The sequence below is a fragment of the Tasmannia lanceolata genome, unplaced genomic scaffold (genome assembly GCF_043159265.1).
Source record: "Tasmannia lanceolata isolate RefF3 unplaced genomic scaffold, GAP_Taslan_0.1 ptg000006l, whole genome shotgun sequence".
NCBI lineage: Eukaryota > Viridiplantae > Streptophyta > Magnoliopsida > Canellales > Winteraceae > Tasmannia > Tasmannia lanceolata.
Window position 1 is genome coordinate 1,373,535 of NW_027518683.1, and position 26,199 is coordinate 1,399,733.

General features: G+C 37.7%; 1 protein-coding gene across 2 annotated transcripts; it reads right to left on the minus strand.

The window, feature by feature from the left end:
- Nucleotides 1-443: 443 nt before the first annotated feature.
- Nucleotides 444-22,373, minus strand: LOC143879190 (uridine kinase-like protein 3). 2 transcript variants are annotated; one of them, XM_077381417.1, is made up of 16 exons: nt 22,061-22,373; nt 20,999-21,166; nt 19,088-19,179; nt 17,124-17,193; nt 16,349-16,467; nt 15,693-15,789; nt 15,183-15,262; nt 11,205-11,345; nt 10,941-11,024; nt 10,794-10,854; nt 6,613-6,673; nt 5,601-5,694; nt 5,453-5,525; nt 1,711-1,793; nt 958-1,151; nt 444-742 (listed from the first exon to the last, which is right to left on the minus strand). In XM_077381417.1, the coding sequence occupies exons 2-15, from the start codon at nt 21,150-21,152 to the stop codon at nt 978-980; spliced, it is 1,383 nt and encodes a 460-aa protein (XP_077237532.1). In that variant the 5' UTR covers nt 21,153-21,166; nt 22,061-22,373; the 3' UTR covers nt 444-742; nt 958-977. The 2 variants fall into 2 exon arrangements, with proteins under 2 accessions (XP_077237532.1, XP_077237531.1); XM_077381416.1 differs by having other exon boundaries at nt 11,205-11,399; nt 22,061-22,371.
- Between the last annotated feature and the right edge of the window lie 3,826 nt (nt 22,374-26,199).

The following is a 26,199-nucleotide window of genomic DNA, read 5'->3' on the forward strand; positions in this document are numbered from 1 at the left end:
TAATTTCGGATCCTATCATAGGGATCCGAAATGTGGTCATGGATCCTAGTAATGTGTGTAGATATTATCCGTTTATGGACTGTCTGCCCTCCCACTAACAAATAGATCATCCTGATCGTTGAAATCATTGTTCCGATTACTGAAATCGAAAAGGGTCTCCAAGATTGTGATCAAACGGTGAGGACCATATGCTGACCATGGGGGGCCCGAAGAGACATACAATCTTGCGGGCCCACTCTTATTGAAAGTAAAAAAGGCTAATAAAAAGGTGCAAGGGTCCCACTCTTATTGAAAGTAAAAAGGGATAACCGTGAAGAGAGCAAAAGATCTCATATTACGAGCTTCTCGCAGCATCTCACCCTAGTAATACAAAAGAACAAGAGAACACGCACTAGATTTAATACTTTTTGCTCTCATATTACGAGCTTCTCGTAGAGTAGTAATACAAAAGAAAAAGCGAACACGCACTAGATTCTAATACATGCTTAGTACCCATGAAGAACATAAGCAAAAGTCAGTATCCCTTCTATATAATAACAACGAAAGCACAACAAAGATACAACATGATATTTGGCGGAATTGGAATAAATGAATGAAAGGAATAAAAACAACATTAATGGAATAGAAGAACATAAGAGACTCTAATTCCAAAACTGAAAAAGGTTCAGCTGAAATCAATACTCGAAAATTGTAGAGGTATACCTAATCCTCATCTAACTGGAATAATGGTGCCATGCAAAATCTGCACGGATAAAAGAGCAAAGAAATTGTATAAGAACATTAAGGTAGATACATGCATCTCTGTATGAATGTATGTAGAGATAGATACACATGTATCTATGTATGAATGTATGCATGTGTGTTTGAATGTAAGAAGAAATAAGATATATATGTGTATGTATATGTATAAATGTATGTATGCATGTTTGTATGTACATGAGTGTAGAAGTAACTTACTTGAATTGATGTCCAGTAACCTATATCTGGGAAATTACATTCTGCTCATCGTCATCTGTGCAAAAATAACGATCTCCAAACTCACCCATGCCAGGGATGACACGGTAATCTTCATTTAAGCCAGTTTCAATCTCAGAAGTCACAATTTTAATTCTTGGGAAGCTTTTGCAAACAACATGCACTCCTTGTGGAGCCTATCATATTAAAGACAACCAAATTCAGCATCTGAACAACATTATAAGCATTGCGGAAAATCAGACGGAAAATTTAATTTTGAAGTAGTTTTATGCCCTGTTTGTTATGGATTTCGAGAACCGATTGTGAGTCCAAAACTGATTATTGTAGATGGCCATGAAAACTGAATAAGGTTATACTGCTTCTTTGAGTAAAAACTCCGTGTTGCGAATAAACATATAATGATATAAAAACCTGAAATCTTGAGAACTGGAAATTGAAATCTACAAAATGAAAAAGAAAAAAAAAAAAAACATCGTGGGACTCTTCAAAATAACAACTATAAATCAAATTTTTTATAAAGATATTTTGTATAAGGTTATGCATCAACTCATAATGAAGAATATCCAGATGGAATGCCCAACTTAGACTTGAAAAATAGTCAGTAGAAAAATCCTATTTTCGTTTTTCAAAAAATAAAAAAGGAAACATCCTATTTTCACCGTTCAAATGCACTTATACTTGCAGGACAGAAGACAAGCAGAGAAGCGCCTCCCATAGAAGGTATTTTCAACTCACAGAAATGAGATTGAGAAAAATGATGTTGCACTCTGGTACACCCTTGCGTAGGAGCAAAGAAATAGCTTGAACAGCTGAATTACCTGGAGAAATGTAATAATGACAACATATAATTCTGTCAGGAATCTACACCAAGCAATAAGCAAAGAAAATTCAACACGAGATTTGGATCTGCTCCTCTCTATTGGATGGTAAGTAACAAATTCCAATTTGTATGGTAATAAGCAGATCGTTATGTATTATATTTTTATGATTTTCCATATTAGAAATTAATTCTCGCCCCGTGTTTCTTGTCTTATTCATTACTCATCTGAACCCATATAAAGTACATTCCTTGATAGATTCCATGCACTTAGCATCATCGACTCACTTTTCATGACCATATGACTCAACCATGATTCCAAAACCACATTTTTGTTACAAAACTAAATTTACTAAGATTTTATTTTTCACAGGATTGAACGTGGCGAAGAATATTTGGTACAACTTTCTATCCAAATAAGATAAGGTTTTTTTCAATATTGAACATGGCAAAGAGTATTTGGTACAACTTTCTATCCGAATAGGTATGATTGCTACTAGCATGAGATCTTTGTAGAGAATTGCAACGTATACAAAGAAAGCAAAGGCTAGACACTCATAATAGGCATTATATAAAGATTAGCCGATGCAAGTAAACTACTAGGAACCCACCAAAAGTAGAAAACTTGCCAGAGAATTGAACAATCACAAAAATTGCCCACCAGATCTTAACAAACAATGCCAAAGATAGATATAAAGACAATAGATTTGATCAAAGCACAATAAAATGACAATAGAGTTTATCAAAACATGGTCAAAGAAGGGAAAAACCAAAAGCCCGATGGGAAAATTCGTAACAACTTATTGACCTCCTGAAAGTACATCAAAACTTCACATATATGGGCCAAAACACCTTAAAACCCTAGCTTAATCCTAACCATTATTATAGGATCAATTTCAGCGCTTAGATCAACTTTAATAAATCCTAGTTTCTGTTTTATAGTAGTCCAAAAATGAAAATAGAAAGTGTTTGACATCCTACTGTCCTAAAAACACTATTCACATTTTTTTTACGCAGGACCCATCAAAATCAACTTAACATTTGCCCAAAATTAAATAAAAAACTCCATAAGACCAAATGACTCAGCAATCAAAGTTAGGATGATGTTTCAGGCGCCTTCAGGGGTACTTTTGGATCTTGATCGACTGTTTTCTACTTGAATTATCACAGCTGAACTATTGTGGTCTTCATGACCTTTGATTGCATCACTATCCTCATGAATGGAGGCACTCCTGTTATAGACCCCATGGTAAGGATGAAGTTTAGTCTTCCCCTTTGACAGACAACAGACCTTAGTTGAATATGATGAACTTGACTTTTTGTTAATAGATCTACATTTCAGGCATATACTACAGACCGTTTTTAATAGTACACTGAGTCTGGTGTGTGATCATTTGACTGATGACCCATCTTTTGTTGTTTACAGAAACTTTAACTGCAGTCATCTTTCTGTCCTGTGTCGACCAGAACAGGATCAAATTAGGTTACAACCTTTCATAGTTGAAACTTTTAGTCAAACGAGATTACAGCCAAAACAGGATCAAAATATTAAAATCATTCACAAGATCAAACAATTAACCATCATAATAAATAGTTAATTTCCAGCTCAATTCATCAAAGTGCATTTCATTTTATGTTCCCCCATCCAATTGGCCCTGGAATACTTGTCTAGCTTGATAGCCAAATTCTCAACTCAACTCAACAAAGCCTTTGTCCCAAACTAGTTGGGGTCGGCTAAATGAATCCTTTAGAAAAAAAATTCATGAAGAAGGTAAAAGGAATCTACCCGGCTCTAATCCTGGTTCAAGTTCTTCTACGTGGATTATTTTCTTCCATTCTATCCTATCCAGGGTCATGTTCTCTGTTATGTTCCTAGCTATCAAGTCTTTCCTCACTGTTTCTACCCAAGTTGTTTTCGGTTTGCCCCTACCTCTTTTTACTCCATCAATTTGGCACGAGTCGCCTCTTCTCACCGGAGCATCCAAAGGCCTACGTTGGATATGTCCAAATCATCTTAAGCAGTGCTCTCTCATATTCTCCTCAGTTGGAGTCACTCCCACCTTTTTACAAATGTCTTCATTTTTAATTTTATCTAACATTGTGTCGCCGCACATCCATCTAAGCAGTCGCATCTCCGCTACACTCATCTTATGCACATGCTGCTTCTTGGTGGCCCAACATTCTGAGCCGTACAGCATGGCTGGCCTCACAGCTGTTTTATAAAACTTTCCCTTCAACTTGGTAGGGATTTTACGGTCGCACAGAATTCCTGAGGCAAGCTTCCACTTCAACCAACCTGCTCTTATTCTATGGTTAACATCCTCTTCAATCTCTCCTTCCTTATGTAGAATTGAACCAAGATAGCGCCTAGGATATTGGCTTTCGCCTGGTCGGTCACCCATAGGTGTCTCAATACATGTGACCGGTTGAAAAGACGTTCCTTTCATCTTGCTAGTAGATGTGTCTTATGCGGTATGGAGGAGGAGTCTCTCGATCATATCTTCATTCACTGCTCTTTCTCAACCAGATTATGGAATGCTATTTTCCGGGCTTTTGGAGTTCAATGGGTTTTGCAGGCGCGAATATCCGATGTATTGCTTAATTGGGGAGGGGCCTTCCATCATTGCATAGGTGAAGCATTATGGAAACCTCTTCCGATGGCCATTACTTGGTACATTTGGAAGGAACGGAACAACCGCATCTTCAAGGACAAGGCGAGGCATTGGAGGCACATTACTCTAGAAATCAGGTTAGCCCTTATCTCCTGGGCAAAGGCGAACGGAAGCATTCCATACTCTACTGGTCTGGCATTGCAAAATTGGCATGTGATGGCGCACGAAAGGCTACCTCGGAGGGAGATAAAACCGATATGGGTTGCACCGGGGGAGGGATGGCTAAAACTTAATTTTGACGGCAGTTCCCAAGGCAACCCTGGACCTGCTGGTTTTGGGGGTTTGATTCGCGATTCATCTGGGAGAACTATAATGTCATATTCCGGACCCGCAGGGATTTGCGACTCGAACGAAGCTGAGGCTAGGGGTCTGCTTTTCGGACTCAGATGGTACTTCTCTCATAATTTTGGGCCTTTAATGGTGGAAGGGGATTCCTCTAATGTTTTAGCATGGGCGACCAATAACGGTGGAGGGCCATGGAGATTACATAATATCCTTGATGAAATCCGGGACCTTGTAAGGGCCATTCGCCCCACTCTCACACATCGTAGGAGAACTGCCAACTCCTCGGCAAACACGCTGGCAAAAGAGGGTGTTATCTTAATGTCTGTCATTGTAATATTTTCAGAGGCTATGACCCTGCGTTGATCTGCTGTATAGCTTAAAACACTTTTGTACTGGGACATCTTGTCCCCTCTCTTCTTTTTAATAATAGTTCTGTTATCTTTCAAAAAAAAAAAAAAATTGAACCAAGATAGCGAAAGATACCCCTCTTGATAGCCAGATTCAAGGTCTTTATTTTTCTCTTTATTGCATTCGTGTGTCTTTTCATTACATGCAACAGACCCGTGATTGACTATTATAAAAGGGTTTTGTAAAGAGTAAAGTCAAAAGCTTAGGATAGAACATGTGATGCCTCGGCAACATTTCCAATATAATGAGAAAAAGAAGCATGAAAAGAAAATTTCCACTTTAATAACATCCCAACCTGTGCCTAGAATAGGATCCAAAAGTAGCACATGCCTATCTGATATGTCATTTGGCAGTTTCTCATAAATTAGCTGCACGAGAGTCAAAATGTCAAAAAGGCAGTGATATAAAATAAGAGGAAAGAAACATCAAAAGCTTCACCCAACCTGTTGACCATTATCTCCTTCTCTATGAATAAGAATCTTCCCAATCTTGATTCCTTTGCAACATGCTCTCAGTGCGTTCTCCATACTTTCACCACTGACATTTGATAGAGAGGTATAATTGGTTATTCAAAAGGATTTAAGCAAAGATAGCATTGACATTCGAGTAGATTGAAAGCATAATATATGAAAATGGGAAAAAACAAGTAAATCTACTAACTTGTACGAGGAGGGTAGATATGCAGAAGCATATTTTATGCAGTATTCAAAAAAGAAGTGCTTGATAGTGATATTAATGGGCAGGCTTGGGGTCACCTTATGAAAGGAAATGGATAGGCGTGGTCTGGACTGGCCTGATTATGAAGTAGTTTATGTCCAATTACCACGTCGGGCCAGCCCATTGACACCCTTAGGCTTTACGAGCGTCCGATTTATTAAGTGAGACAAAAATATTTATTCTAGAACTTTTTTATCCCTGTAGCCTTCTTTGAGATTCTCATGGTTCTGATTTGCATTTATTGAATTACTAACAGATAATAGACAGCCATTACGCTATGACAGTTCTAATCACCTGATAGTGCTACAATGACTCCAGGGAGTTCCACTGTTTAGTCAATTGCCTGCCTCAAAGCAAAACTTTTCCAAGTATCGGTCTGGTGATCAAGAAACTATTCATAATCACATAAAATCTAGCAGCAAATGCCTTTAGTCATTTGATTGTCCTGCTAAACAGCGCATATATCACATAGACTGAAGAGCCCGGCATACAATACAACTAGCCAGCACCTCAGAGGACCTACATCACTCGTCCTTTTATAGAGTCGCAACGCACTTATTCAGAGTTGGAAGAGATTCAGAAACAAAGGGATGTGATGCTGTAGTTATATTAGACATTCTTCATGTAGTTGGTTCAAATAAGAATAAAGAGAAGTTATGCCGTAGTTATATTAGACATTCTTCATGTGGTTAGTTCAGATGAGAATAAAAGTGAGATTAAAACTGGCAATGGATATACCTTCTAATTATTGAGACACCGCATAGCCTTTTGCAGAAATCCACCCCAGTATATACCGATCCTGCATTGATAAAAATGAAAAACATTATGAAACCAGTCTCCCAGAAAAACTGCAACTTCACAAACACCACACAATCAACTATCAATTTTTAATAAATAAAGCAACCATATCCCTACGTCTTCAGTGTAATTTTTAATATAGAGTTATCTAAGCTGATTTTGAAAGAGGCGCTAGGTATTCAACTAATGGTTTTACATCAGAAAAATAATCTTAGGGTTAATCATCTTCCTATAATATAAACAGAAATATATATATATATATATATATATATATATATATATAGAGAGGAAACTGTTGGTGAGCTTAAGCTCACCAAACTTATGGTGAGCTAGCTTGCCCAATCACATGGGTCCCACATTTTGGGGAGTGATCCAAACCATTCATTTGCAAGGCCTTATCATAGATAGGGGGTGTACCAAAAATCAGCTCCATAGGATCATCCTAACCCCTCCATTTGTGGAGGACAAAAATGGGGCAGATTTGTGTCTGTCCATTTTTGTCCTCCACAAATGGAGGGGTTAGGATGATCCTATGGAGCTGATTTTTGGTACACCCCCCATCTATGTAAGGGACTTTCAAATGAATGGTTTGGATCATCCTAACAAAGTGGGCCCCCATGTGATTGGGCAAGCTAGCTCACCATAAGTTTGGTGAGCTTAAGCTCACCAACAGTTTCCTCTCAAATCACATGGGTCCCACATTTTGGGGAGTGATCCAAACCATTCATTTGCAAGGCCTTATCATAGATAGGGGGTGTACCAAAAATCAGCTCCATAGGATCATCCTAACCCCTCCATTTGTGGAGGACAAAAATGGGGCAGATTTGTGTCTGTCCATTTTTGTCCTCCACAAATGGAGGGGTTAGGATGATCCTATGGAGCTGATTTTTGGTACACCCCCCATCTATGTAAGGGACTTTCAAATGAATGGTTTGGATCATCCTAACAAAGTGGGCCCCCATGTGATTGGGCAAGCTAGCTCACCATAAGTTTGGTGAGCTTAAGCTCACCAACAGTTTCCTCTATATATATATATATATATATATATATATATATATATATATATATATATATATATATATAGAGAGAGAGAGAGAGAGGAATATGTTGGTGCGCTTAAGTGGTTATAACGCCTCCCATTTGTTTAAATGCTTGGGTCCCACTTAAGCGAACCAATGGGAGGCGTTATAACCACTTAAGCGCACCAAAAAAATGGTGCCCCAACACTTTTCTCATATATATATATATATATATAGAGAGAGAGAGAGAGAGGAAAGGGTTCCTGCACACGAGTGCAGAAACAGGGTGGGGGCCCACATTTTTTGGGGGTCCAAAGCATTCCTTGGAAGGTCCTTCCATGGATAGGGTGGGGGCCCACATTTTTTGGGCCACACCTTATCCATGAAAGGGCCTCCAAATGAATGGTTTTGATCCCCACAAAAATGTAGCCCCCACCCGGTTTCTGTACTCGTGTGCAGGTAACTTACCTGCACACGTTTGCAGGTAACTTACCTGCACACGTTTGCAGGTAACTTACCTGCACACGTTTGCAGGTAACCCTTTTCTCATATATATATATATATATATATATATATATATATATATATATATATATATATATGAGAAAAGGGTTGCTGCGCTCGAGCACAAAAACAGGGGGTGGGGCCATTGGGGGGGTGATCCTAACCATTCATTTGGAAGGCCCCATCAAGGATGGGAGGCCTACCAAAAATCAGCTCCATTGGATCACCTTAGGGTGTCCATTTTTGGCCCCACAAATGGACACCCTAAGGTGATCCAATGGAGCTGATTTTTGGTGGACACCCTACCCATGAAAGGGCCCATCAAATTAATGCTTTGGATCCCACCCAAAATGTGGCCCCACCCTGGTTCTGTGCTCGAGCGCAGCAACTGCTTGCTCCACACACACACATCAGAAATATTATTTGCATGAGATATTGATGATTCGATATTTGTTCATGTGGTTTCCTAAATTTATAGAGATTCTATCTTTACTGCCTGAACAATTAGACATTGAATATGTCTTTCCAAAGAATTCTATTATGTATCTTGGAGATCATTATGGAATTCCGTATAGTCACTTTAAATTAACTAATAATTTGAATTATTGATTATACAGAAAAATACGCAGAGAAATAAACCATTAAACTAAGAGCCACTTGGTTAACAATAGAATTTCTACTAGCATGATAAAAATGAAACAATGTTTCTTTAACACTCATTGGATGGTGTAAACATTGATGCAAATCGGTCTCGATGAATACTCCAACTTGCAACCATTGCATAAAAAAAACAAGCAAGCGAGAGAGAGAGAGAGAGAGAGAGAGAGAGAGAGAGAGAGAGAGAGAGAGAGAGAGGAGAAATCACCGTAGATACATGAGGAGTCCACCCCAAAGCATGGAGAATATACTCCAAAACAAAGGAGAATCCACTCTTCCAATTCAATAAATCTCAAACATCAAAAAATAACTCCTAAAAGTGGACTTAAAACTCATGTAAATAGCAGGGAGTAAGAGTGAGTAAGAGTTTCAATTCATACACACAAACTCAAGTGAGTATTGAAGAAGCACGTACCCCACATTACCGAGAAACATGAGAGAAATACAAATCACTTGTAAGTGATCATTGGACCTTGCGCCTTAAGTGAGACTCGATTGGGAGTTCCCCCAAAGTATTCAAGAGATTGAATTCGCTTTCCAACAACAGTCGAATCAAAATGTCAGGCATTTTAATTTATAAGGATCAAAGTATCAGAGGCACCTAGATTTCTGGCATGTGAGAGGCGACTCAAATTGTTGACCATTCAAATAGAATCACAACTAGGGATTCTTAACAATCCATCGTGTGGATATTGCCTCTTCTTGAACTGATCACACTATCTTCAGGCGTAGTCTAAAAGGATATAGGTATGCATGATTACGTGTATAATTTTGTATTCTGTGCCTAACTCTCATGCATGCTACAATATTAGTGCATAAAGTAGATATCCTTAGCAAATAATACTAACTTATGTGTACCAAAGTGTACACGCGTGGGTCATCAATCATCAATAATAATTGATGCAATGAGATCAGTTTGAAGTAGACAATGCCTAAAGAACCTACAAAGGACAGACCGGCTAGCGCTAGCTGATAAAGGAAGTCTTGCAAATTAAGGCCTTGGTGTTATACATGGCATCAGGATGCTACAGGTAACTGACATGGATAGAGTAATTGTTGAGATCAGGCAATAGTGAAGCGGATAGACTCATAGCCTATCAGGACTCTAGGAGATCGCAAATAGTGAAGTGGATGGACTCGCATGGTCCGGAGTCAATAAGACATTATTAGAGATTTTTTATTTTCTGCCCCTTGAGGGACTTCAGCTTTTTTGTATTGTATTGTCCTCCCACGATTTTTTATCTTGTATCGACCATCTTGTTTGCTCCTTTTCTTTTAATATCTATATTCTCCGTCGTTAAAAAAAAGGGCCTTGGTAGCCATGTCCCTAGTTGTGAACCATGAAGGACGAACCAACCTATAAAACGGCAAATGAACCAGAGTGCAAACGAGCAAACGAACTCAATTGTCATTGCATGCCTTGCATATCTGTGTTTCTGAGGCACTGCTCATGTCATGTATATAAGATTCATAGAATTAATAATTAGACCACCTTGTGATTTACACAAACTGAAGGCTAACAACTCCATATAGTAGCAAAGCAGGAGGATGAATGAAATGCATGTTTACGCATGTGCCAAGCATCGACAGAAAAGTAGACAGTCAACTAATTCGAGGATGAATGAAATGCATGTTTACGCATGTGCCAAGCATCGACAGAAAAGCAGCCAGTCAACTAATTCGAAAAAACGTAGAAAACACATTTAAATGCTGGAATTACCTTGTACACTCATTGGAAGAAGAAAAAATATAGGTTTCATATGCGGAAAGTAGATCACTGATAGTGACAATTTCTATCAGCACTAGATGTGAATTGCCTATAAACGTACATTATGATGACTCACCACAAAAATAAAGAACACTAAATAAACCCTACAATCACAACCACAAACATAAAGAACACTAAATAAACACTACAAACACAGAGTAACAGAAGCTTACCGGTTGGAGTTGTCACCTGCTTTTCTGTGAATGGAAGATGGCCCAGACCATGTTCAACAACCTGTTAAATACCCCAAGAAAGAAACATAAGAATCATTTTTTAAAGTGATCAAAACATTTCATTACTACATTAAAGAAGGACCTTACCAAGCGAATCAATCGATCAGAATAAAATACAAAATCGTGGTTTGTTGTTTTAGCATCACGTATTAGCGTATGCATACCTCGTATCTGAACAAAGCTCGCAGCAATTAGTTAAAGTTCAGCAAGCACACAAAATGAATATTAAAATCGATAACTCAAGGGATCAAGAATTGGCACAACAATCACATAAAAACTTAGAACTCGAAGCAGACTCCCAACTGAAACAAAGATGGATGAGTGAATTAATCATAAAACAAGTGGTTGTACCTGAAAAGTTGACTGGATGACATAAAGATTTGAGTATATTTTGCAGAGATCATGCTGACCAAGCTTAGTACGTATATGTTGCACAATCAAATCAACTGCTACATGATTATCTCCTCCACGCGGGATGATAATATCTGCATACTTTTTTGTTGGAAGTATGAAGTCATCAAAAGCAGGCTTCACAAATTTTGAGTACTGCACTTGTAAATTACAGACTCAGTGAGTACACATTTCATGGCATGAAAATAACAAACTTAAGACATGACTAATCGCACACAGAAAAATGTAAGCATGATCCATGAGGAATGATCATTACTTAAATTAAATGATCTATAAGAGGATATTATACATAATACATAAAGCAAACTTTCCTACAGAATAGGCATTCACTAACCACAGACAGAACAGCATTACTTATTATTCTTGCTAAACTATGGTCCAGAAACACAAACAGAACCATACAGATCGTATGTCAACATGTCCAATGTGAACAGGTTAAATGACACATTGCAAAGATGGGGAGCTTCCCATTAATAATAATGCAATGAAATTGTTAAATAAATTTAAGAACAGTATGAATATTTTTGGCTTGGATTGAAAAGGAGAAAACGTGCATTGAAAGGGAGCAGACGTGCAGCGTGATGAGAAAGTTGCCTATCCTATGTTATTGTCTATCATGCATGCTTAACTATGGATTTCTGTTGGGATCTAGTATGCTACTGCTGGTAATTATAAAAAATTCATCTCAAATTATAATATTTTCTACCACGTGAAGCTCCACAATATATGTTATAAAACAAGTGGTTGATCCCTACATTTTGTTGTTTTGACATTTACAAGGAAGTTCATGACGGGATTTCATGACATCGGATGACTTGAAAGCTGAAACCTTTAACATGAAAGATAAAGACTGAATCCCAACCTCTCGAAGCAAGGAAATGGTTAGCATGTGAGGGAGTTCACTAAGTTGTCTTCACCAGTGTTTAAACACGCAAATGTGGGTCAAAACGCGGTGGAAGAAAATCCCAGTCAACTCGACACGATGCGGTCGAGTACTTGGTTGACGCGGAAGAGTACTCGGTTGACGCGGCAGAGTACTCGGTTTACGCGGTCATAACTTAGGAAAGATAAATGAGTTTTTATTGAGTTTGTAGAGGAAGACCACGATGACACGAGGGAGTTTTGAAACTATGGTCTTTGCAGTCACCTTATAAAACCTTTTTCCTGAAAATTTACAAAAAAACAAAAGCACATTGGAATTTCCTCAAAGCAAAACATGTCACATCTTCACAACAGAAAACAGCTCAAACGATCAGAAAGAATCAGATCAACTTTTTGAAACTGGAGGACCTTGAAGAGGCTGTCTTGATAATGGGGCTCAACTCCTAGGAAAGAAAATTGGGGCGGAATTTTTTAATATAATCAAATTATGCTTACCAAAGTGGTCTTTCTAAAAGTAAGCAGCTAGTTCGGTTCCAAGTCTCATGGCTTTTCATTGTTCTTTTCCAGAGAAGGTTGCTCATCCGGTCAGGCGGATCAATTGTTTATGCCCATAGGACCAAAAGCATTTGAAGATGGGCGGCCCGCCCCACCTAGAAAAGTCATGCTTGACTGGGCCTAGACAAATTCTCTCGCTTATGCCATCCCTCTCACATACCAATGAGTGAGCCTAATTTTGGTCAAATTACTAATGCTTTGGCTATAACTATTGATTGGTACTGTTAAATTTCGCTTCTGAATCTTGGTTAAATGAACCTGCCACTCTCGGTATTATTTTGAGATGTTTAGTATATAAGCCAGCTCAAATGGGGCGGTAACATTTATATGTTATTAAACAAGTCGCTGATACCCACACACTGTTGTTTTGACATTGACAAGGAAGTTCATGACGGGATTTCATGATATCAGATGACTTGAAAGTTGAAACCTTTAACGTAAAAGATAAAGGCTGAATCCCAACCTCTCAAAGCAAGGAAGTGGTTAGCATGTGAGGGAGTTCACTAAGTTGTCTTCACCAGTGTTTAAAAACACGGATGCGGGTCAAAACACGATGGAAGGAAATCCTAATTGACTCGGCACGAAGAGCTCAAGTACTCGGTTGACGCAGTTGAGAACTCAGTTGACATGGCCATAACTTGGAAAATTCAAATGAGTTTTTATTGAGTTTGTATAGCAAAATGCGGAATGCGGCCAGGGCAAAACGCGGAACTGGCCGCGGTAAAAGGGAGTGGATTCGGGGAAGTCCAAGATGAAACAGGGTTGGGGAGAGGGTGGGGGGGTTGAAACGATGGTCTTTCCAAGCCACCTTATAAAACCTTTTCCCTCAAAATTTACATATATAGATATAGCACATTGGAATTTCCTCAAAGCAAAGCATATATCACATTTTCACAACAGAAAACATCTCAAATAATCGGAACAATCTTTCAGATCAAGTTTTTAAAACTGGAGGACCTTGAAGGAGGCTGGCTTGATAATGGGGCTCAATTCCTAGGAAAGAAAACAGGGGCGAAATTTTTTAATATAATCAAATTATGCTTACAAAAGTAACCTTTCTAAAAGTAAGCAACTAGTTCGGTTCCAAGTTGCATGGCTTTTCATTGTTCTTTTCCAGAGAAAGTTGCTCATCCAGTCAGGCAGATCAATTGTTTATGTGCATAGGACCAAAAGCATTTGAAGGTGGGCAGCCCGCCCCACCTAGAACAGTCATGTTTGACTGGGCCTACACAAATTCTTTCGCTTATGCCGTCCCTCTCATATACCAATGAGCAAGGCTTACTTTGGTAATGTTATAAATGCATCAGCTTTACCTATTGATCGGTACGGTAAAATTTCACTTCTGAATCTTGGATAATTGAAAGTTTGAAACTGCACTCTGGGTATTATTTTTGAGAAGTTCAGTATATAAGCCACTTCAAACAGGGCTGCAACACTTTATGTATCCCCCTCGCACCCACCCCCACCCCTCTCCAAGGAAAAAAAAAAACATCATAAGTTCGCCTGCATGGTTAGAAGCAGTGTCTAAAAATTCGTTGACTCGACTCAGAACTCGCCCGAGTCAACTCCCTTTTACCTTGGCCGTGTTCCACGTTGCACCGCATCCGCATTTTACCCTACAGAGCCAATAAAAACTCCTTTGAATCTCCCGAGTTATGACCGCGTTCTTGGGCGCCTCCAAGCTGAGTCGACAAGGATTTTTCTTGGCCGCTTTCCGCATCACATCCGCGTTTTAAAACACTGGTTAGGAGTGTAGTCAATATGATTATTTTCCTCTTTATCGAGACAAAGAAAAAATCCATATTGAGTGACATGCAAAAATTCATGGGTGATGCAACAGGGCCACAGAAACTTATAGTTCTGATGCCTGTCCCTCTTTGAGGAAATTTCAAATTCATTGAAAGTAGAATTCCTAGATTTTCTTCTTGAATCAAAGCCATAACATTTACTAAAAGTCCATGTTCACGCAACTGATGCTTTGGAAATAATTTTGCTAGTTTTCCTCTGTTGCAGCTTGTTGTCCTTCCCAGGACTCGAAATGTAATATAAGGTACCCCAAGTACCCAGAACTTCGTAAATGCTGTTCCTGATCTAATTAAGGAAGATAAACTTCATTTTCATTAGTTGGACTGGAGTATATGTAGCTTCCAAGATAACTCCAAGAACTTCATTATGGGAAATAGATTTCAGCCATAGCTGATCCAGCCATATAGCTGATCCAGCTTGCATGAGCCAGATGTTTAGAGGTTAATTTTCAAAGAGGATGTCAATTTCCAATCTTATACTCAAGATTGGCATTGTCTGCATAAATACTTCTGATGTGTGTGTGTGTGTCTAATCCATCAAATGTTCCAGAGCTATCATGTAAGTTGACATTCCCTTTACCCAACATGGAATCATGTCTCTTTACATTAAGAAATAAGGTGCAACATAACTCATCTGGAAATGTACATGTCATAAACAAAATGACAAGTTACTAACCTGGTCTAGCACTGTTCTAATGTCTCTACCCTTCTCAACAGTGTCACACCTTATCCTCCTTGCCAAGCGTACATCAGCATCTGCACTGAAATTTTTTCATCATGAAGACAATAACAGTAACAGCATAACAAAGAAACCAGTGGAGTGATCTAGAAACCAGTGCAAAACAATTGACAACCCATAGGCAGTGGATGAGATGCGTTGAATTATGATCTTCATGCACATTTAACAACCAGAAAACAACATAGAAATGTAAGCAATAACCTATTATATCTCATATGTGTAGATGTTTCAAAAATGTCGTTCTAACAAGCCATATTAAATAAAAGATGACAAAACCATAAAGTAACTCTATGCAAGTAAATGCATTTGCAACTAAATATGAATCCATGAACCGATGTGAACCTCATTTCATGTTTATGGCATATGACCTGCTCAACAACAAGGTGAATCTAATAAATATAGAATGCTTGTTAAGATCCAAACAAATGGGAAGCAAGAAGAAAGAACCTGTGTCCACAAAGATCTTCATGTTCATCAATTCTCGGACCCGACAATCATGAAAAACAAGTATCCCTTCCAAAATTATCACATCTGAAGGATTGACCTGCCAAAGAATATATAAGATTCATAATCACCATAATCGTTGATGCATGACAAAGAAAGCTAACAAATAGGTAACAAGTAACATCATTATCTTATCAGGATTTTCACAACAAAATGATGAATGCGTAAAAAAAAATTGTCTGGCAAGCAGTGTAGCAAGTGAACCCATAAAACTTCCTGGGCATCTTCCAACAACAGAAGAAAAAAACAGATTCTTTAAAATCCATTATATAATCATCAGAGTTTTTTAAACATCAAAGAAGCAAGAAGATATCAATATCAAGAGTTAAAAAGCGTAAGACTAGTATATAAGAAAGTTGAATATTCAATATAACTAATTTAAGAAATTATAAAGCAGGTCATACAGATTCATTTGAGATGCATAGATAAATTTGTCCAAAAAGCCTTTCATGAAGAGAAATAGGTAGAACATTTGGATCTGAATATAGAGACTGGTTCTAATCCCTAGTTCCAAGATACAGCAACATCTTTCAATAGAAACTAGCTCATTAGTAGGAGTACATATCATTAACATTCCATAAGAAAGTAGTATGCAGTACCTTTCTTGATGGCATTACATAGTTCTTATAACTCCTAAAGTCATAGTGTGGAATATCAACTGCCTGTCCATTCTTCAACTTCTCCATACAAGCCAGTAGTTGTTCAGTGTCAAAGGAATCTGAAAACATAAAAAAGAGATATTGTATGAAAAAGTAGTCAAACAGCGTGAAGGCAGGTGATAGCAGAAAAAATGCCACACAAATTTATAAGTTAAATAAATCAGATATTGATGTTGCATTTCTAACTTATGGTTTATGAACTATATATGTATGCTATTGACAACTTATTTGCACCAGACTACGAATTACTAGCACAACTCAGAACCACTACTCCAGTATGTAGTGAATCAATTGATGAAATCTTGCAAATTGCTTAATTACGACCACAAAAAGCTGCCATGTTAACTGCAAAGGGAAAATAAATCTATGTGCACAATATGTTTTGTTGAGATAGTTTCACTTCCTTGAAGAAAAATTGAAAAATATGTGAAGGAGATCAATCCAAAGAAATTGCCAAAATAACTGAATGGATTGTAGAAATCGCTCATAAATAAACAGTCATACCTCATAATCAACAAGAGGTTTGACTGAAGATCAAGTGTTAATGGAAGAGCTGAACCTCTTTCAAATAATGCACAGATAGTAGAATTTCTATAGAAAACAGTACAATTTAAGGAATATTCAGAAATTGATAATTACGTAAAAATGGGCCCCAAGGGAGGAAAGTCTTCATGAATAGTTGTTTCTATTATTATATTAGAGGATAAGACATTACCAGGATGATCAAAGTTATATTCATGAGCTCGCATTAGTTCCTCTTCAGTCAAATTGTGATAAAAGGATTCCTGCAATAATATTCACATAAACTGATCTCATTCACAGTTGTGGAACTGATTTCATTTGGGTTATGGAAAGCTCATTTTTGATAAACAAAAGAGATTTATAAACACGGATGAAACAAAACCGTGCATTATGTTTCAGTCACTTATTAAATTATAGAAACCTAAACATTTATTCCATGGATAGCCTCAAACAGGCTCCTAGATCTTGGCTCAAGAAATCCAAGAAAACTTGTCATTATTCACCAATGACATGGGGGCCGCGATGTTGTTATCTCATCTTGTAAACAGATTGAAATAGAGAAATATTCAGAGGTGGCTTGTATGCCATCTATAAAGAAAAAGGGCCAATATCTGAAAAGAAATTGGACATTAACTCATATTGCCTTTTGGAAAAGTTAATCACAGCCCTGAATAATCATTTATCAGGCTCCCTCGTTTGAATAAAAAATGTTAACTAATATGGGAGCAAATAAAATGATGGATCATAATGCTGGAGATAATTTCCCCGAATAGACATGACTATTGTTGCCGGAAACTTCATAGTTTGATAGGAAGCTCTCTTCGGAAGGTTAGGGCTTCTCGCTTCCCAAAATTAGGGGAGTACGCTTCCACACGCTTCACAGCAGTTCCTCTTGATTAAGAGTATACTTCCTATTCAAGTGATTATCGTTTCCTAAAAGAGTGTTTTCTTCTTTTGATAATGTCGAATGACCAGATTTTAAAAATAAAAATAAAATTGTGCATTTAAAACTTAAAAACTCATCTTAAGTTTCAAATTAAACTTATGTAGATTTTTCCCTAAAAAATGATATTAAATCTAGAAATAAAACATGTGACTAAAACTTGTAATTCTAATCAGTCATGAAGTCTTCTTTATTACTTGTAATCCTTACCTACATTAACATTTCCTCCCTAACCTACTATAGCCCTACTATTTCGATACACTTTTCGATTCCAACGAGGCTTATTACATGCTTCGTGTTAACTTTCAATGATGCTCCCCACACATTTCCTCCTATGATTTGGCCGACACTTTGAATTTATTGCCGACACGACACCCATGTCCACACATGTCGACACTCCTTTAGACACTTTTAAATGTACTGCTAGAAGTGTCAATAACTTTACATGCATGTACCTGTATGATTGTGCTACTATTCTTATATTTTTAGGGGTTGACGTGTCATACAGCACGTATCTGTGTCAAAACTCAGCAACAAATCTGTGTCCACAAATCATGATTATATGCCCGACATGACACCCGTGTCCACACATGTCGACACTCCTCTAGACACTTTTAAATGTACTGCTAGAAGTGTCAATAAATTTACATGCATGTACGTGTATGAGTGTGCTACTATTCCTATATTTTTAGGGGTTGACGTGTCATACAACCCGTATCCATGTCAAAACTCAGCAACAAATCTGTGTCCACAAATCATGATTATATGTACTTCTATTTTAGCTATGTCCCCGTTTCTAAATTTTAGGAGTTTGCCGTGTCAGACACTCTATGTCCGTGTCGACACGCGACACTCGTGTATGTGTCCACAAATCATAGGTTTCCTCTTTACTTTTTTAGAGCTTTTCGCTTCCCACATTTTCTAGTTTCTAAACCCCTCACTTCCCGCTTCCGCTTCTCGCACTAACTTCCCAATCTAGCAACTATGGATGTGACAACTAATAAAGTGGCTCAACCTTTTTCGGGGCTTCAAAGCTTCCATGATTTCATAGTTGCATGGAGAGTTGAACCCAATGGCTAATGGTCGGCAACCTCAATGTCAATACAGAAGATTAATGAAGAAATACTTATCTTTACTTTGCTATTTCTTCACAATAGATCAACTATTACTAATCAAAATATTAAAGAAAATTGCTTTTCGGAAGAAGAGATCACTTGATTAACAAGGACAACACGTTGATCATGAAGCTGCTCAATGATCATATCACAGACAGTGGTCTTTCCTGATGCTGCACCACCAGCAACTCCTGCGCACCATTCATTAAAAGCATCAAGGTATGAAACTAACCCAAAAGGCAAATAAAATCAAGCTATAACTTATTCAAATTCAAGTAATGTGGCACTATTTTCAAAGAACATAAACTCCCAAGCAACATTGATAGACCAAAGACTGAAAATAATGGGAGGCAATGTCACATTAAGGATCACCAAATTAACAACTCCAAAATTTGATGCAGCTAGGGATCTATATGAATCTGTAAGAAACAAACCAAACTTTTAGAGCAAGCCATTTAGAGTTCCATTCTATACTGGCTATTGACTACCAGTTTACTAATAACAGGTTTTATCATTTCCTGGATATGAATTTCTCTTTCAGTCATGTAAATACTTGATTGAAACATACTTGATATGAGTTCCATTGTATACTGGATATGATTTCCTGAAGTATACTTGGCTGATCTCTATATATTATTTCACTCAAAATCTAAACAACCTTCAGATATTTTTGGTTTTCTAACATTCTCAACCACATTATTCATCATCTAGGCTGAAGAAATTTCATAAAGTATTAATAAAAATAAGGCATATATCAATGATTTTCAGTCAAAATAATCAACATAACCATATGCAGGTAAATGTGGACTGGATAAATAAAGCATTACCGAATTTGCTAAATTATGTTATATACTAACTAAAGTAGTCAGCCCAAATCAACAATGATTGGGTGTTCAACCTTCAAAAACAAATCAACTATAAAAAAAATATTTAGGAAAATATAACCTGAATTGCTAGATTCTACTAAATCTACCATATCACATAAAATAATGATCAGCCAATCCAAATCAACAACAGGGACCAGCTTAACAGGCAGACATATGGACCATACTAATTTGGAAGACTAGCTACCATAAAATATATTGAGTTAAAACACTATTTGATTATCCACGATTTGATATGTAAGCCCATGCTTAGGGGCTTCAACCTGAGCAAGTAACAATAACAGGGAACAACAAATCAGTTTGACTAAGATATGACACCTGTGGTTGCAATTTACCTAAACAGAATGCTAGAGTAAAATAAAAGCTTGGACAAAACTCAGATACTCTTGAGTTTTTTTCTCGATGGTGTTGACATTTGATATAGCAGTTATCTTAGTCCCAAAACATAAGCCCAATCAATGTCCTGATGAAAATTCTAGCCTAAAACAAAAAATCTGAGATAGAATAAAAATATAAGACAGGATACCTCCCCTTCTATGGCAGAATTTTTAGTTTATTATCAAAGAAAGTGCCCACTGGTGGCCAGTAAGGATGATTATCAAATAGCAAAGAATACTTTGCAAAACACTAGCCCCATCTAGGCAAGGAACTAAGTGTTTATTGTAATATAGAGATAATAGAGAAAGCCAAAATTTCAGCAAATTGGAGAGTGCATCAACAAAAGAGTAAGAGCAATATATAGCCATCCATTACCCTAGATTTTGATCTATCAGGTGTTTTGAAATTTAAAGTGATCAGTTCCATCTCATGAAGGGCATGATGCGGGTATCTATTTCATTTAATTTAAGCATAAAAAAAAGAGGTGACTCAGTGAGATTCTTAAGCATAAATTACTAGGAAATGAAATAAAGAAAATAAAAAGGACAATATTTTGATCACCAAAAACATAAATGGATATATACAAATCTTGATATTGGCCTTATGCCCTTATCATATTTAGACTTCATATTTAAAGGTGAAACACCAACCGGTTTGTTTAGTGTTCAACAAGACATTCTCTGTTCAGTTGAGTTTAAATTCATCCCAAAAAAAGATTTTTCTAGAGGAATCATACTCTAATACTAACCAATTACAAAAGGTTGCTTAGGCACACTCTTAGCTGCTGTGTTTGTTGGTTGCTCCACCACTGAATTTCTATGATCCAAGTCATCCAATCGAAGTCCTGAAAAATGAACTCCTGCAGAAGCCTTGAGCAAATCTTCTGCTGATGTAGAACCCATAGCAGGGACGTAACCTAGAAAAAACATTTACAGAGCAAAGATATCATTGGATGCTAGAGAAAGGAATATCAACAAGATATTAATATGATGAACAACTCTGCAATCATCTATCCTAATGAATCTATGCCGTCATGTTTACACAACAGTCAATCCAACACGATTCAAAATCCACTAAGCAACAAAAAAATTGTCAAAGTCAAACGCAAATCAACTGACAAAGTCTTCAAACTTACAAACAGCAATGCCTTACAATCCTATGAATTCCATGATCTTGAACGGCAACAACAATTCGGAATGACATGTGCGTAAAGCATGTGTTATGTATGTATCAATGCTTGTATAAGTGAAAGATCAATTTGATGTATACTCAACAATCATCAATACCACCAAATTACAGACATTCAATCCAAAACAGCATAAATCACATGCAAAATTCAAAATCAACAATGAAGCAAAAGAACATATCAATTGTGAATCGAATTGCAAAGTATGTTCTACTCTGAACACCAATGCCATTACAATTTGATCAAACCTATGATATGAATCTTTAACATAGATGAGTATCTGTGTGTATTATGTACGCATTCATGTGTGTAGGTATGTTTGTGCTTGCGTGCTTGTGTATATATTTTATATATAAAGTACCGATCTAATCCAATAAAGAACTGAATCAAAACCAGCCAAACGCAATACATCGATCTAATAGAGAGCAGAAACCTAGAGAAACATTTCTGAAAGAAATCCACACAGACATTGTCAATATCTCTAAAAAGAAAATTTTCAGACAAGCTTTTATAAAGGATCAATGAATCCAGAAATCGAAGCTGAAATTCGAAGCAGAGAAGGAACCGAATGTAGGGGGAAAAAAAGAAAGAGAATTGGTATCAAATGCAGATCCTTGAATATACCTTTTGAATGGAATTTCTGAGTTTTGCAGAGATTGAGATCTGAGCAGTATTTGAGGCACTTTTTTTGCTTTTTTGCTTCTTTTTTTTTTTAATTTCCGCCTCTGCTTTTGAGGGAGGGAGGGGGAAGGAGAAGATTTCTGATGCAGACATTTCGGTTTTATAGTTGAATACTTGAATCGAAGAAGAGAACCCGCGCATGGTATTTTAGGGTCCTATAGTAACCCTAGATTTGTAGGAAACTACGAGGAGTAACCTTTTGTACCACCGTATATTTGGGGTCGATCATTCAACGGCCTCTATATCTTATGGATGTGTCTAAAATACGCACAGTGCGGAGGAGTAGAGTCAGTAACCTTATGCTTGAGCCTCCCCGATACTACTCAATTGAAGTGCCCAATCATGTGGGGCCAATAGGAGCATCAATGGATCCAAAGGATCCGAACGCTAATTGAGATGATTTGGGCACAATAGCTGGATCCGAATCCATCCATTGGGATCATATGCTAAGGTCTAAAATTGTTCCTTCCTAGCCCAGACAATCCGATGGGGCGTCCTAGATTCGATTTGAGGTTGCCAATGCATAAATATACAATTCTTATTTATTTTCATTCATTTGTGTGCCTTCACGAGGGGTATTTTTGTAACATTCAAATATATCCTAAAAAAGGACTCTCTCTCTCTTACACTCACTAAGCCGTAATTGTATATATATATATATATATATATAGAGAAAACGGTTCCTACACATATGTGTAGAGAGTTCTCTACACACTAGCTTAAAATACAGTGGGGGCCCACATTGTTTGGGTGATCCAAGCCATCCATTTCAAAGGCCCTCACATAGATAGGGTGTCTACAAAAAATCAGATCCATAGGATCATCCCAACCCTACGATTTGTGGAGGTAAAATAGATGTCTTTAAACCTTCACAAATTAGTCCATTTTTTGCCTCCACAGTTCGAATGGTTAGGATGATCCTATGGATCTGATTTTTTATGGACACCCTATCTATGTGAGGGCCTTAAAAATGAATGGTTTGGATCACCCAAATAATGTGGCCCCCACTGTATTTTAAGCTAGTGTGTAGATAACTTATCTACACATATGTGTAGGAACCGTTTTCTCATATATATATATATATATATATATATATATATATATATATATATATGTATGCAAGGTAACACTTCGATGCCTCTAGTTGTAACATTTAAATTATTAAATGTAACAGCTAGTAAAAAAAATAGTTGGCTTTCTTTTCTTAATTCAATATAACTCACATACACATTCTTTTCTTAATTAATTGATTTCCTAATCCTAACCACAACATTTAACACCTCAGTTTTGTCTAAATAGGTGGAAAGCAGCAACTCAAACAAGAGAGATGAGAGAAAGGGGAAAGATAGAAGGCAACATGGAAGATGATAAAATAGCTAATTCAAGTTATTTCATCTTTACTCCAAACTGTACTGGAGCGAAGTTTTGTTCAATTTTTTGGTAGTTTACTTCGAAGGAAACCAAAACTGCTAAAGAAAAGTTATTTTACTTCGAGGGATACTATGGTGTATGGTAATTCGGTGAGTTATTCTGATGAATCATCAAAAAGAAAATTCAGGGAGTTGGCTAGATTGAAATCCGAGGTGAATTATGGTGGGATTTCAGTTGAGGAAGAGTCAAGCATTTGTATTTTTGGAAGGAAAAAGAGTGCGAGGAAGGGGAGGAAATCAGTTAAATTAGTTTCCTTATGAAGATACTATCTTGGAATGTTAATGGATTGGGATCTCTGGCAAAGAGGGCTCAAGTTAAAGGGTTAGTTAAAAAGTCAAAATCGGATCTTATCTGTATCCAAGAAACCAAATTGGAGGTTATTGATAGGAGTATGGTAAAAAGTCTTGGTGTTGGTTCGCATTGGGGTTTCTCTTTTGTTGAAGCTATTGGTGCTTCGGGGGGCATTTTCATAGCTTGGGACGAATCTAATTGGGTTAGGTCCGAGGAATGGAAGGGTAGGTTTTCAATTTCTATTGTCCTTCGTAGGGCGGAAGATGCGGCTGTGTGCTTGTTTTCTGGGGTGTATGGTCCTTCTCTTTGGGCGGATAAGAGGTTGTTTTGGGAAGAGCTCAACGGAGTTAGGGATAGGTGGTCCTATCCTTGGTGTATAGGGGGTGATTTTAATGAAATTAGGTTTGTTTGTGAAAGGTTAGGATGTCGGAGAGCAAATCAAAACATGGCTGCTTTTGCATCTTTCATTTCAAAGCATAATATTATTGACCTTCCATTATCTGGAGCTAGGTTTACTTGGAGCAGAGGTGAAAGTCTTAGTAAGATTGATCGATTTCTTATTTGTCCTGGTTGGCTGAATTTGGCTCCTGAGGTTCTCCAAAAGACTCTCGTTCACTCGGTATCTGATCATTGTCCTCTTCTCTTGGATCCTAGAATGGAGTCTTGGGGACCTCCTCCTTTTAGGTTTGAGATTTCGTGGCTTCAAATTCCCCTCATGGAGGAAAGATTGGGTGTTTGGTGGGTAGCGCATAAGTGTGAGGGTCCAGCGGATGTGGTTATTGGGCAGAAGCTTAGGTATGTAAAGAAAAAGTTAAAGGAATGGGTAGCTGAAAGAGGTCAAGCTGATTCGAGTAGAAAAGTTTGGCTAGAAAATAGAATTGGTGATTTAAATGTGTTGGAAGAATCTGGATTAGGGTCCGTAATTTCGAGAGAGGAATTGGATAGGGTTAAAGAAGAGCATAAAGGACTGCTGCTTCATGAGGAGATAACGTGGAGGCAGAAGTCGAGAGTGAGATGGTTAAAGGAGGGGGACAAAAATACGGCTTATTTTCATGCTATGGCCAGTGCCAGAAGACGGAGAAATAGGATCGAGTCTTTGGTTGACAATGGAATCAGAGTGTCAGGGAAGGATGAGGTTACTAGAGTGATCTTGGATTTTTATACGTCCCTGTACTCGTCTGAGGGTATCATGAGACCACTTCCAGAAGATCTGGAGTTTAGTGGGCTGAGTATGGCTCAGAGGGTTGCATTAGAGAGACCCTTTGAAGAAGAGGAGGTTGAAAAAGGGGTTTTCTCTATTAGTAAGGATAAGGCCCCTGGTCCTGATGGTTTTTGTTTAGCTTTCTTCCAATCCTGTTGGTCGTATGTAAAAGGGGATATCCTGAAATTTTTTGAGGAGTTCTATCATGGGTTGGCATTGGATAAAGGCACTGGGGCTACTTTCATTGCCCTTATCCCTAAGGTTCCTGGTGCCTCTAAAATTTTGGAGTACTGTCCAATAAGCTTAGTGGGATGTTTATACAAAGTTTTAGCAAAGGTTCTAGCGGATCGGTTAAAGATGGTGCTTCCATCCATTATCTCAGATTGCCAAAGTGCTTTTGTGACTAATAGGCAGATTCTTGACTGCTCATTAGTTGCGAATGAGGCCATTGACTTTTATCTTAGAAATGGCATGGGAGGTTTTATGTGCAAATTGGATATGGAGAAGGCTTATGATAGGATGGAATGGGATTGCTTAGATTACTTGCTTGGAAGAATGGGGTTTTGAAGTAAATGGAGAGAATGGATGAGGGGTTGTGTCTCTTCGGCTTGGTTTTCCATTCTGATTAATGGGTCCCCTAAAGGATTTTTTAAGTCATCTCGAGGACTTAGGCAGGGTGACCCCTTATCCCCTTTTTCTTTTTGTCATCGTGGCGGAGACTCTTAGCAAATTGATGAATAAAGGGAGTGGGTTGGGCTTATTCAATGGTTTTAAGATTGGAAGCCAGCAAGTAGAAGTGTCTCATCTTCAATTTGCTGATGATACGCTCCTGTTTTGTGAACCAAACATGATCCAAGCGATGAATTTAAAATCTTCCCTTAGATGTTATGAGTTGATTACGGGGCAGAGATCCAATTTTCATAAATCTAGATTATATACCCTAAACATCCTGCAGGATGAGGCGCTTGAATTGGCTAAGACTCTTGGTTGTCAGCTTGATCAATTGCCTTCCTCATACCTGGGACTCCCATTGAGGGTGGGGAGACCAAAAAAATCTTTGTGGGATCCTGTTGTAGAGAGAATTGAAAGGAGGTTGGAATCATGGAAAAGAAATCTTGTTTCTAGAGGGGGAAGGCTTGTGTTGGTTAAGGCGATGTTG

Coding starts and splice junctions, on each gene's coding strand:
- LOC143879190 (XM_077381416.1), bottom strand. CDS start 21,152: ATGGGTTCTACATCAGCAGAAGATTTGCTCAAGGCTTCTGCAGGAGTT. Junction 1,794..5,452: donor GGATCCTATTCTAGGCACAG/GTTGGGATGTTA, acceptor ACATTTCTCCAG/GTAATTCAGCTGTTCAAGCT. Junction 1,152..1,710: donor TTTTTCTCAATCTCATTTCT/GTGAGTTGAAAA, acceptor TTAATATGATAG/GCTCCACAAGGAGTGCATGT.